At 35.6% G+C, this 14,408-nt stretch overlaps 1 protein-coding gene across 2 annotated transcripts in view; it reads right to left on the reverse strand.

The window, feature by feature from the left end:
- The window catches only part of TLL1 (tolloid like 1), a 122,569-nt gene that overhangs the window by 31,806 nt on the left and 76,355 nt on the right, over window positions 1-14,408 (reverse strand). For both annotated transcript variants that reach the window (XM_083862267.1, XM_083862268.1), the window contains 4 exons: window positions 11,550-11,665; window positions 6,130-6,232; window positions 4,811-4,927; window positions 3,733-3,878 (listed from right to left, as the gene is read on the reverse strand). In XM_083862267.1, coding sequence (XP_083718393.1) covers window positions 3,733-3,878; window positions 4,811-4,927; window positions 6,130-6,232; window positions 11,550-11,665 — 482 coding nt within the window. The remainder of the gene's footprint in view (window positions 1-3,732; window positions 3,879-4,810; window positions 4,928-6,129; window positions 6,233-11,549; window positions 11,666-14,408) is intronic.

Consider the following 14,408-nt stretch of genomic DNA (forward strand, 5'->3'; position numbering starts at 1 on the left):
AGGCCAGTGTGTCTCTGAGTTACATATGCCAAATTTCCATTGAGGTGAATTAGTAAGTTCTTTCTGAGGATCACTTTATTTTGAGCAGAAGAGAACAGCTAAAAATACATCTGGTAAGGAAGTCTCTAAACTTTCTAAGACTATAAGAATCAACCAACTTGCAAAGTGCCATTGAGTTTCAAAAAATCTCATTTGAAAGGTGGTTGTTCTACCATATTCATTTTTATTTAGTTTAGTACTAGTGCAAGTGATTCCAGTATTATCAATACTGAGGGATTACAGTGTTGCACCTACATAGGTATAAGTGTAACCTAACAGATAAGTACTGTGGTTTTGAGAAATAACTAGTACTTGATAATCAAGGAAAGAAAATATTATAAAATGTGGGGGTTTTATCTGTACCTCAAAGTCCAAGATTATTTGGTACTATCATCTGGGAACAGGACAATAAAAAGGTCTATTACAGTTGCAGTAGTCTCTTATTCCTCCTGCTTCCTCCTATATTTTCTGTCTATCTGTCTCATTATTCCTATTTCCTATTTGTTCTTTGAGGAAAATCTCTTCCAGTTAACGAAAGGACCCCTTGTGAGTTTGGTTGAAACTGGATTGATTCCATAAACCTTGTTTACTGGAGCACTAAAATTTCACAAGATATCCACACGATATTACACGTTGATGAGAAGAAATACGCAGAATGCTAGCAAATCAAAAAAACAACCAAAAAACCTAAACGTTTTTTACAGAAAAATCTATTTCCTATAGGAAACTGAAAGACAACCTCGGCTCCTGAAGGCCTTGGAGGAAACCTCAAATTTGAATGGCATCAGAGAACTAAGTTGAGAAAATGACAGAAAAATTACTAAGGGAGGCATATAAAAGCAGGAAAACACTATGAAATCTCCCAGAGAAATGGCATGCCAGAAACATTCTCTATATCCCTTCTCAAAAAATCTGCCTCATAGGCAGTTTCAGGTTTAGAAAAACAAGAACAAAACCAAGAGCAAATCTGGGAGCAATTCTACCGTAGTAAAAATCTTTACATTATGTTTTGTCATTGTTAATTTTTTTTTCATAAAGTCATACTGCAATACAGGTAAACACATCTGCCTCAGGTTGTAGACTTCAGTCATAAAAGGTGGCATATATGCCTAGTGAAATCAGAAGATCAGATAAATTTTATTCCCTGATTTATGTAAAAATAATTTAAATGATTGCTATCTAGACAGACTTAACAAGGTCACTCAAAGGAAGATTAATATTAATCTGCTCTTCAAACCCTCTGGATTGTGTTAGCTGCTGAGACTGCCTGCCAAAAAGGTTCCTAAGTAAAAAAGCCAAACAAACTAACAAAAACTCCCTGCTAATTTTCAAAGAATGATATCATAAAGATGACTGTAACAATTAAAAAGATGGAGTTACTAGTCCCAACATCTCTACTCTCACACAGACACTGGAAATTATAGCAACTAAATGAGAGTGTAATCCTGCACTCAGTGGAAAATGTGTTGCCCATAGCAGGCAAAACAAGATGACTCACTGATACAGTTTGAAATTCTCAGTTTCCCTAGTGCTTTCATTCCAGAATGAAGGTTATTTGTACAGTTATTTTTTTCTAGTATTACATGGGGATAATGAGAATTCCTCTTACTTAACTGTACCTTTCAGAAGACAGAGAAGTAATTTTCTCACAAACACACTGCAATAACTCTCTGGCCTGATATTTACTTTTTTCTATCTCAGCTGGCACCAAGAACTGTGATTTTTAAACAACTTCTTGTTTTACTGGGCAGTGCACCAAGGCTTCTGTCCAGAGAGGGACTCAGTATCAAAGGACAGAACATCTACCTTCAAAAGCTGGGAGCAGAAATGGAAATTGGACCCAGGAGTGAATGTCCAGACACTCCAGAGCAGCTCCTAAAGCAACTCCCATCCTCAGCAGTGAGCCCAGTGGATGAGCCAGTAAGAGATGCCACAAAGACAGATATGACACTCTTGTGCCTGTCTGGGGCACCTCATTTGGTGCTCAAGGGCATCTTGCCACTCTGGAATTACAGCTCAGACTCTCCCTGGAAAAGTATTTCAAGTCCTTACTGCTGGATTTTTTTTTTCTCTTCAAAACACATGAAGTATAAGCCCCAACTTGAGAGTGTCCCTTGACTATATTTTTGCTCAATTTTCTCTTTCTTATTATGAGATGTTAGTCCACATGTTTCACCTCTAGAGAGTGCCATAATACCACACAGTCTGAAGGAGAAACTGGACATTTCTTCCTAAGGCCCTAATCACTTCTCTACTAAAATGTTTGGTTGTTTTCTGGTCCTTTGCTTCTAGTTATTTCCTGTATGGTGAGGCATAAGCATGCCATCTTCACACTTGCAAATAGTCCCTAACTTGGTGATTAGAAAAATGTCCTGGAAGACAGGGAGAGATGAAAGTTTGATTTTCCCAGCAGTGATATTGAACTGAGGTCAGCTCAAGCAATAATGCATTGCACACACAAACCATTGCTGATCAACCACATCCAGACCAAATATTGCAGCAAGTTTCTTTTGCAGAGGAATAGGGTCATTTCCCTTGTCATCACATTAAAAAATGCTGAGCACCAATGGCAGACTAGAGAAGCTCCATATCTAGTCAGTAAATCATATAAAAAGGTACTCAAAACATTCATTTTCAACAGGGCTTAAATAAAAGAGACTAACATACTATGGTAAGTAATCTTAAGCCAGGTCATGCAGACTCAGAAGATCAGGGAAAGCTGATCTTGTCTGCACTAGTACAGGCATTAATTCAGGATTAAAAAAAAAAAAAAAAAAAAAAAAAAAAAAAAAAAAAAAAAAAAGGAAAACTAAGTAGAATCTATGAAATTATTAAAACTTCTATACTGTACATTCATAATTGCTGTTAAAGTCCCAATCCCTTATTGTCTCATACTGAAATCTTTCCACCAGTCATAGCAAAAGTGTGCCATAACTCTGAAGTCTGTTTCCAAGACTGAAGTGTCAGGTTGGAAATTATAGCTATGTTTACTATACCTAAATTTGTGTCTATGTACAACATAAAGCCAAAAAGTTTAGATTTTTAAAGTGTTCTTCATACCCTTACTGCTGAAGCATATTCAAATAAAACAAATTAACTCAAAGTATGCTACTGAATTTATCTACAAAGTTTAAGCTGGTATATTGTGTAGGAATAGAACAGACATATGGAGTATTACTTTTTCTTTTTTATGTAATAGTTTACCACTGCTTAGCAATGTTATACACAGGGTGATGTACACTAAAGACATACAATATGACAACTCACCACATCTTTTTTCTTTCCTCCCTAATATAGGTTTTTGATCTGAACATTAGTTTTAGGGTTTTTTCCTTTTCAAGGCAGAAGCCAAAAAAAATCCCACAGTGTTTTTTTCTTCAGCCACATATTGTTTTTTGACAATAAGATTTAGCAAAGATAAAACATCCTGGATATTTAACAGAATATTGAAATAGCCTCACTGAGTTGGATGATGTACTTGGTAAAATGTGACTATCTTCAATAATATAAACACTCTAATTCAAATATTAGACAGAACATAAATTTTGAAAATTTCTGGGGAAGAGAAACTTTCATGGATTCTGAAGTTAATTTTTCATAGAGAATTCTTAAATTCATTCACAGGTTTAATAAATATTCCCTTAAATTTCACTCTCACCTGATGCTTGTCTGAGATTAGTTAAAAGGCTTTACCTCAAATGCTTGAAAGGTTAATCCTACATTGTAGTTTTCTGACACTGTTATTTTCCACACACATTCCTTCATTGGTCTGTAGTCATCAGGATAATTGGGAGACTGGATCTGGCCTTCATTTTTGTGAATTTCACCTCCACAAATAGCTGATAAAAGCATAACATTTTACTGTCAATAATGACATTTTCTGTAATTTCCCCATGCCCAAACTGACATTATATGCTCCCATTTTAGAAACTAATAATAATTTTTTTCTGGAAAATACTTAAATCTACCAAGGATAAATTATTGAAAACACAATCAATTTAAACCACTATATGTACTGCAGTTAGCAAGTATCATTTAGCATTTTAAATTGCTCTAAACATGTCTACAGTGTTGAGGACAAATTTGTAATCATGGATAATCTGAATGTATACATTTTACAGAATATATTTAAAAGGTCAAAATAATTAAATTTTGTTCAACCTTGAAATATACTTAATAAACATTCTTCATAAATATTTACTAACCTTTAGAAAGAGACAAATGAAATCAAAATCTCATATTTTATAATGATCTACACATTTTAACCTGCAGTTCATCCCTTCAAGCTTGCACAGTTTGAAGAAACAGCTAATATAAATAAAAATATTTTCACAAATTTTAAAGAGGTGAATGTTGACTTGCTAAAATACTCAATGTGCATAGGTGCCTTTGTTAACTATTCCCAGAGTATATGGAAAATATAAGAGATTTTTCTGAAGGATAAACAGAAAGTACACACAGAAATCTTTGCAAACACTAAGCACAAGAACATGCATGTTTAGTTAATTAAAGACCAGTTAAAATGTTTATGACTGTTACCAGTGATTTCCCTGAAAAAGAGCTCAGCTAAAATCTGATCACAGGAGGAGTTTCAAAATGCCCTGTCTAATAATTTAGCACCTACTGTCTCTCAGTGATAAAATACTAATTTTGTATGTTAGTAAACAAAATACTATTTTGTATATTGATGGGGGATGATTAATACCCAAAGGTATCTGGTTAATATTTTTCTTCCAAAATCAATTCATTTTTAATGCTATAAGAGGCTTACCTTCATAAATTGCTGCAAAACCTTTCCCAACCCAGTTGCTGCTGCTGCGGAACTCAATCCACATTCTGCTGTCAGTGGATGCGAGGACTTCTGGCAGTTTGTCACCACAAAACCTGCCTAAAAACATGCAACCAGAAACTGCATTTTCTGCCTCCTCTGAAGCCAAATGCTGCAAACATTTATACAAGTGTTTAACATTATAAGCAGAAGTAGCAGAATCAACTCAGTGGAACTATTTATATGCTTGTGGTTAAGCACATGTGTTTCTGCAGATCAGGACCTAACACACAAAGATTTTATTATAAAGCTTTCAGAACATTTTATTGCAGGCAGGCTCACAAGTCTAAGCATAAAACCTTAGGGGAATTAATGAAAAACTTGTTAGAGATTGTTGCTATACATACAAACACATGCATTTTGGAAGGGGAAAGTGAGTATTAATCTTAAGAAATGAACACAATGTACATCACAGTAATACAGCTCAATGTGCCTGAGGGCCAAAGAGATGTAAAAGTAACATCTAAATGACTTATTCTACATTATCCTCTTAAATTCTGCCTAGGTAGGTAAAATTTCTGTTTTTCTAGCTGATAGGGAAGAGGAGAAGAGGATAATTACTGTCTAGTCTTAACAGTTTCTTCTTTATTTTCTGTTCAAAACCAAGAAAACAGACATTCCTGTTAGAGAGCTGTCTTCTGTATCTGGGCACTAGCATGCAGGGAGGTGAAACCTCCCCATCAATCTTCCTGAATTAAAACAGGATGACTGCAGCCCTTACATTTCAGTTGAAACTCAAACTTAATTCATTATTGCTTTGCATGTCTCTTCTCTGCAAGAGCAGGGAAGGACACACAAAGAACAAATAAAAGCAATCTACTCATAATCTTAAAGGCACAGAGCTTGTAAGAACCACTCTTCAGCAGGTGCATGTTCTCATCACACGAGCCATGAATTTCCCGTCAGAAGCTCTACAAATTTCCCATCACACGCTCTACAGATTTGTCTGTAGACTGTTTCCCTATTTCTCTGAGAAAAGCCTATGGCAGCTTCATAATTCAATATCCATAAACAAAGCAAAATCTTGCACATTTTGTAGTTGGCATCTTTCCACGCTTGCAGCAGAATAATGGCGAGCTGCAGTGAAAGGAAGGCTTGAAGCTTGAAGTCAAAGACATTTAGAGAGATTTTTTTTCCATCCCCAAGTTTAGATACATTCTAGACACCTAAAACCCAAGAAGTTTGTAGTGGGTCCAACGGCAGGTCCACTGAGCCCAATGAGTGTGGTGCAGTGGGTGGTGCAGCATTTAACAGTTGCATACCAAGCAGTGGGGATTTTCTCCAGTAGCCATCTCTTACTTCAATATAGTCGTACCAACAGAGACTGCTCTTGTAAAGGTCCATGGTGGTAAAGTTTAAAACGATCTGCAATCAGATGAGAAGGCCTAAATAAATCATGTGGTAAATAGGAGAAAAACAATCTCAGCAACATTCTGAAGAACTGAAGCCAGAGTGGTCACCTGTAATGGCATTCCAACTATTTAGACATTTAATTATTCTCTCCTGAATTATTTCTTTGACTAAATAAAAGTTTCTTGGGAACATGAAAATTCATTTTTTTTAACCTTATATATTTGAGCAGATTCAAGACAAACTACTCACATTTAATTGCTCACAGGGAGATCTTCACTGAGAAATAAAATTTTGAGAATGCTAATAAGGTAAAAATTACAGTAATATAATTTTAAATATGTTACTTGATAATTCTATTGACAATTCCTCTTCAATTACATTTTGACTGTAATCAGCACTGACTATAATCAGCTGCAAAAAAAAAATTAAAATCGTTTTATTTTGGTTTGTGCTTCTACTACTGTTCTGACAAAGTATTTTACTTTAGACACATAAATGTTGACAATGTTGGATGATAATTCTGAAAGCAACTTCATTAATAAGAAATAGTATACAGTTCCTTAATGATCCTTCATGAAACTATAATAAAGCTTTTTATACAGAAATCTGACTTCTGCGCATTTCTGGAACTTTTGAACTTGGACTCAAAGTGTTACTGACAATATCTCTAAACAGGCATATTTTCAATACTTACTGCAAGGACTACTCTTATATTAAATTATATTATCCCTGTTTTAGAAGTATTAATCCTAAACTGCCATAAACCTACACTTTTAACACAGGAATAGGATTTGTCATGATCACACGTTGACACAATAGCTACAGTATAAACCTCGACTGACTGGATAACATCATGTCCTGCAATTACAGGGATAAATCCAAATAAGCAGATTAAAAGTTATTCATATTTTGAATTATGAAATAATTTCCAATTAATACCTTTTTATTGGATTTAGATATATTTGGAAAAACAATTCATCTTCTTCAGTATCAGCTCCTCAGAGTACATAAATACATGTTTCAAACTAACTGAAATTCTTCCCTATTCACATTTGAGAATAGGATTGGTATTATTTTAGCTTTCATCCTAGAAACTCACAATTGAAACCTGCTATTATAAAACAAACACGAATTATTGCACAGTAGCAGAAACTTCACACTGCAAAAATACATCTCCAAGGCAGCCTATGGAGCAGCTGTGAGTGTCAGTTGAAAGAAGAGGAATTTACCCTTAGTCTAGATGTAAGGAAAAAAAAAATAACACCATAACTGGAAAAACTGAACCTAGTCAGAGAGATAAGATGGTTTAGTTCCATCTCAAACTTTTCTTGGTTTCACGCACACTTTCATGGATATTTAACCCACGGGACATTTTGCCTTTACTACTTGGGCAGTCTTTCAGAAGATATAGTGAAGAAATAAATGCACAAATATTACCAGAATTCCCAAACCCATCTATTTACCATGAGAACTATGCAGAGCTGACTAAAAATAAAATCATTCATATGCTTTACTCTGCTTCAATTTTTTAATACCTTTCAAAATCTTATTTGAATCTACTTCAGTGAATGGTAGAGAGATCATTCTCTCATTCACACAATTCTCTGTCCTTTGCAGAATTTTTCTCCTTCAACTCTTCCTTTAAATAAAGAGACCCCAACAAGTACAAAACTTGTTCTCCTCAAATCATCCACTTTGAAGTTCAGATTCCCTCTAAACTCCTACCTTCTTTTTTTCTCAAAAAATAAGTAAGTATCTCTGTATTTAGCCATACTGCTTGAAAAGTCTGCTGTCCTCATCACTCTTATCTTTTTCCAGCCGTGCCAACTTTACCTCCCCATCTGTGCAGTCAGAGGTGTTCACAAGGGGAAGCCCTTTTTCTTTGCCCTGATGAGATGCAGACAGCTGCTTAAACCAACCCAGCTGGCTCTCCTGGAAGCCAGCTACAGAAGCCACAACCTATACCTCCTTCATTTCTTCAGCTCCTTAGAGCCTGGAGGTCTCTCACCAGTCTAGCCACAAGTTTTCCTTTTTCCATGACACAGCTGAAATATCAGATTTCTCCTCTACTCTTTGTTTGGAAATTCACCTTTTTCCAAACCTTAGTTGCCAGGATAGAGTTGGGGAATAGATGGTTTCACTTAGCTGTGATAATGTCAATGTCTCAAAGTGCTGCTACCTAAATGGAAACAGTTAAAATTTAATGAGCCTCCTCAATGGCCCCTGCTTTTGAAACTACATAAAATAACCTTCACAGCCTTTTCTCACTCTGACGTGCCAAGGTATTTGATGATACAGCAATTTCTTAATACTGACCAGAATTCATTAGCTGTACACAGGCAGAACCCCCAGTCTGTCACAGCATGATTTCTGGTCATGAACCAAACAAGTTTAAATACATTTAAGATTCTGATACGCTATTCTGCAAAGTATTAAATAGAAATACAGAAAAGGCAGAGCTTGTTCAAGAGGACAGAATGGCTGAGAGGCTTCCCAGGAAAAACAATCAATGGGTATTTGTCAGCACAATTAAAGAATTATTGATTACACAGCAGATTCGATTGTGCTACTGCAGCTTCCAAGAGAATATATCATACCTCCTACTGCCTGAGATAAGAAAGCACAAAAAATACAACAAATACCAGTAATACAAACCAAGGTTTCTGCAGGTGGCATTTTTTACCCATATCAAACAAGGATTTTTCTGGCCTATTTTACCTTTCATGTAAAGCATTAAGGAAAATTAAAAAGTAGTGAACCTATTCAAAAAGTCAGATTCAAATAAAACACTGGCACAGTTGCAACTCTCCCTATGCCAATAAAATTTCTGCCCACCCTGGCTGGGGGCACACAGCATTAATAACACCATCCTCCCTCTGAGACTTTTCTGCATACAGATATATTGAATATAGCTTTTACAGCTACAGTTTACCATGCTGTCTTAAGTTTCGAAAGTACAAGGTGAACGGACTACCACATTTTACTAATAGGAACACACATATTTTGGGCTGGCTTGGCAATTTGTAATGCCTTGTGAATAAAGGGAATTCTACAACCAGTGCATGCCACTGCAGTCCCAGCCTTCATTGAATTCCTGGACATCAAAGATCTGAAGAGTCCTTACTTACAGAAAGAAGCAAGGATAGAAACTGTCCAAACTATGCTCCTACAGCAGAATGCTAAATCTCAATAAATAAATAGAAAAGAGCTAGGCAAAGCCTTTTCAGTTTATTTTTAGGTGACTAAAGTGCTCACTGACCTTTCAGAACATGACACGATGCACTTACATATACTTTAATCCCCACACAATATTCCTGAGATTTATCAGGGCCAAGGCAGAAAAGGAACAGAAATTTAAATATATTTTCATTTTCCCTTCAGCATATGAATGTGTTATCACCATTACTGAGAAAAATTGGTATCAAGTATAATGCTCGTCCAAGGTATCATGATATACGCATTAGCTAAGATTTAGACCTCATTGATGTAAGTAGGGTTCTTTATCTCAAGACAGCCAGTATCCTATGGAAATAGTATGGACAAAACAGATTTTTTTGCACTAGCACAAATATCATTTACTTTATTCTTGCAGCACTATATGGAGACTAAAGAGTTGGACGTAATAACAGAGCCCTATGGACACGTAAAATTGCAACTAGAAAATTCTGCTTATTCTTTTCCCCATTTGAGGGGGCAGGTAAATTGGGAAAGGAGCCAGTCCTCTCACGTTGCTGACTTCAACACAGGGGCTTTCCCTCATTAAGATTTTTTTCCAGTACAATACAGCTTCAGTGGTGGTTACAAACTCAAGATTTTTTTTTATTATTATTATATTACAAATATATTCATATTACGCTGGTGTCTATAGATAGGCTTACTCAAAGTTGGAGTTTGCTATAAATACTTAAACATCAACTCACACATTAGTTGTTTTTTTCTAGAGCAAATAATTGTAGATAAACACTATTTTTAAAATTATTTTTTTAAAGGAGCGGTGGGAAAAAACCCTAAGCCATTTTTGTTGTTATCACAGTGATGTCTAAAACACATCACAAATAATGGGGACATAAATTTACTATCTAGAGTAATTTTCATCCTATGCACAAGCATTCTCTTATTCATCTCTTCATTTCTTTTCCCTGACAACCTGCCGAGCCACCCTTTTCCTCCCAGTAGAGAGTGTTTAGTTTTCCTCTTGTCTCTGGCTCTTGCCCAGAGGAGGGCAAACACTCTCCAAATGACTTTGTTTTCATTCCCCACAGTAGCAAATGTCCTTACAGCTCCTCAGGATCTATTAGAACATCAAGAGTTTATATTCTTGGTGTCTACTAGGACCCTGACCTGAAAGAAACATGGAACAAAGTCATACAATCAGGAGAAAACAATCTCTAATTCACACATAGTGGGAGACTTCTGAGACAAATTACTGAAATATCTGGGGGCAAGTTCTGGGTCTTCCTACTTGAACTTGCCAGTACTGAATCTGCTAGATTCTATACTTCAGTTCTTTGGATTCTGTATTTTATTCTTTAGTATTTGACTGCTTGATATCACCCACTGCTTCATATAAGGATGCTTCATCCATTTTCCTGCATATTTTGTCTCAGCTCAAGCTTTTTATCACTCTCTCTATCCTTATTTGTTTTGAAGCAGTCTGATATCTGAGCCAAAATTTTAAAATTAGATTTAGCTAGCATATTTAGAAAGTGTACACAGGAAGGACAGATTTTGCTTTCACTAGGATGGCACATTTCTCTCTCCAAACTGCTCTCACCAAGCCCATTTTTTTCCCATAAAATTGATCCCCAGAAAGTAAAACTATGTGCACTAGAACCTATTCCAGGGAACACCCACAATCACACTTTACTAATGTTATTAGTTTCATTTTAGAAATATTTTATTGAACACACTAAGAACTTCTTCAGTTAAAGCCCAGCTATCAGCCCACAGAGCTCAGTCAGCTTGTTCAAGCCCATGCTGGAAAATGGACCATTCAGGAGCCTGAATCACCTCTTCTTTCATATTGAATCATAAACTGAACTGGGAGCCAGTTTTTAAAGGGAGTTCATGGTGCAAACATAGAGCAGATTGAAATCATGCCTTTATTTCAAAAGGACACCCACTGAATTGATGATGTGGCTCTAATGCCCCAGATCAAAGTAAAGTCAACAGTACATAGTCTGTGGTCCCATTTTTTAATAATACAATTTATAACAATTTTTATTTTCAAATTAATATGCATATTTTAAATTTTAATGAAAAGCTAAATAATCACAGCATTTTACTTTGAAAATAGTATCTGTGTCTAGCTAAAGGAACATTACAATACCTTCTCTCCCGGTGTCACAGAGATTCTCCATATGCAGTGTGTGTAGGAAGGATAACCATTTGGAAATCCAGGAGAAGAAAAGTTGCCTGAAGATTCCTGCAGTGTTTCTCCACAGGCTGAAAGAAACAAATTACAGTAAAAAATATAAAATTTAATGTGCCTAATGAAGAAAAATGGTTTTTTCCAATATCTACTTAGAATACATTTAACTTACTGCAGATGGAGAGTGGAAAATAAACTAGTTAGTTTACAATTTATTCAAAGTTATGATTTTAAGCCAATCTGACATTCATTCCATTTTATGCAGGATGTTTTTATTCCATGAACTATTTCACTTGTGTTTGTCTGCTGATATAACCAAAATTATGGCAGTCTTAAAAATACCATTGCTGTCAATCAACTGCAATATTATACATAGAACTCTTTCGGTAAATTAAAAAAAAAAAAAAATTAGACATGCTGTAAGAACTAAAACAAATGCTAGCACAAGCTGACTTGTTTTGTTTAATTTAGTCCTTTACCCACATGAAAAACTGATCTGACCTAAACTCATTTATGTTGGTATAGAAAACTAAATCCTATATTCGACAAAGTCTCTTAGCAAGAGTGATTTGTAGAGATACGACTAATAAAAGCAAAGCAAATGTAAAGTATTAAAATACCAAAGGCTTTTCTATTCTTTATTATTGAAGCTTTTAGCACACTTCTGTCACCTGACAATCATGCTGCTAAATGCTGGTGGATGCTGGCTAATAAATCATCTTCATACTAAATTATAACATTGGAAGTTACTGCCACTCTCCACCATTAAAACTGATTTTGGTAGGGTGTCAATCATCTTTTTTGACCTTAATAAAATTTTTTCATCTACTGATTTTGCAGGTGTGATACAAGATATGAATTTTAGATTATCTCACAACTAACAGTGTAATCAGGTCTGCAGTGCTTTCAGATTACAGGGCTATCACTGGCAGCAGGTGAACAACTGTCAAAATATCAATGAATTACAAATGTTCTGGAAAACCTTTAAATAAGAGAGGACAAAGGAAAGGATTGCTTATGACAAAGACAGACAACAGCTGTAAAGGCTGTTTTGTTAAAATGCCTCTAAGATGTGATCAGACAACTATGCTGTTATAGTAGGTGTAAATTACATTCAAGGCATTAAATATGCTCTTTGACACTCAAATGGTCATCATGATGAGGAGAGAAAGGAAAGATTGGCATGGCCCTCAAGAAGTGCACTGTCTAAAGCCACCATCAGTGTGTCCTTTAGTAATGAAACTGGAAAAAAAAAGTTTTCCTCCCTTCATTTAAAAAATGTGGGTTTATCTTTAAAAAATTGCAGGCATCCACAGCAAATGACATTTCTGCTCAAAGTCTTTTCAGTGAAAAGGCTATATCTGTCATTAACCACAACTTATTTTTAACACAACAGTGAATGCAAAGTCATTTAAGTTGCAGAGTCCTGTACTGGATTCCCCCAGAGCTGGTGAACTGTGCCAGAGCTTACAGTGCATAAGTAAAGTAAAGCACTTCAGAAAAAGCCAACAGTGAAACTGCTGGAGTAGAGGACAGTGGGGCCTAAAGAAGAGACATCCACAAGAATCCAAGTACTCCTTTCATCCCTTTTAGAGCCCTCTCTTATTCTTCCTCTCATGCATGGTTCCATTAAGGCTATGCTGGAACATTCCATGCTCCATATACAGAAGATGTGTATAGGCCTAAAACATTGCTTTTAAGTTGCAAAAGGAGTAATGGAACTTTTCCTTTCCCCCGGGAATTACAGAATAAAGCTATTTAATGTAAAAATTTACCTTATATCCTAATTAAATTCCTGGGAGCTTTCTATAAAATTAAAATTATTTTCAGAAATATCTCTAATTTAACAGAGGTGTAAGAAAACTTGTAAGTAAATATCTTCTACTAAGAATTAATGCAATCAGAACTTACAAAATGCATTTGGGTTTTATCTGTTTTGACATATATGTCTTTTAATTTTAAATTATCGATTACTCAAGGGAACTATAACAGGAACAGCTTATACCAATCAATAGTTGAATTAATTTTCTCTGGGATCTGAAGTCTAGGCTGGCTTCCAAAGCTGCAGTAGACAGGGCCATACTTGGGAGTTTCTTGTTGAAAAGCATATTTCGCAGCAACGGGAAACAGGTAAAATTCTATCACTAGAGAATGTAAAAGTTTTCTTTGTATTTGGACTGTAGCAACTGCAGTATTCATGACTAGGCTTATAAAACAAAACACTATAATTATTTTTTTTTACTGTATAATGGTCAACTAGTAATGGAATCCACTTTGGGAGAGAAATGTGGAAGCAAAATGAATGGTAAGGCCCACTTATTTAAATTTAATTTCATACTTGTTTTAGTATATTTCAAGTCAGAAGATATCAATTACAACTTCAATCTTACGTGACTCTGCTTTATAAAGATTTGTACATTTTTATTCCTTTGTTAATCATTAACATTTGCCAAGGTTTCATATGATGCTTTTCCTCCCCTTTCAAATGTCATGCCTCATATCAATTTTTCTAGGCTAGACCACTTGCAGAAATGCCACTTTAGCTTTCCCCACACACATACTCTAGCCATAAAAGCCACTCTCCTCTGTTTTACAGCTTGAGAAGGTTAGACATCTAATAAGACTTTCCATGTTTAGATAAAGAAATCATTTTTGCTTCTCCTTGTAAAGATTAGCCATGGGAGTAGGTGGCAGGTAGATTATATGCACATACAAAGCAATTCCCAGCAGTGCACTCTGCAGCAGTGTTTAATTACACAGCCTGTGTACCAGACCTCTCTGGGCTGGCCTAGACACATGGTCAAGTCCCATCAAGGA

Source organism: Zosterops lateralis, assembly GCF_965231275.1.
Source record: "Zosterops lateralis genome assembly, chromosome: 5".
Taxonomy (NCBI): domain Eukaryota; kingdom Metazoa; phylum Chordata; class Aves; order Passeriformes; family Zosteropidae; genus Zosterops; species Zosterops lateralis.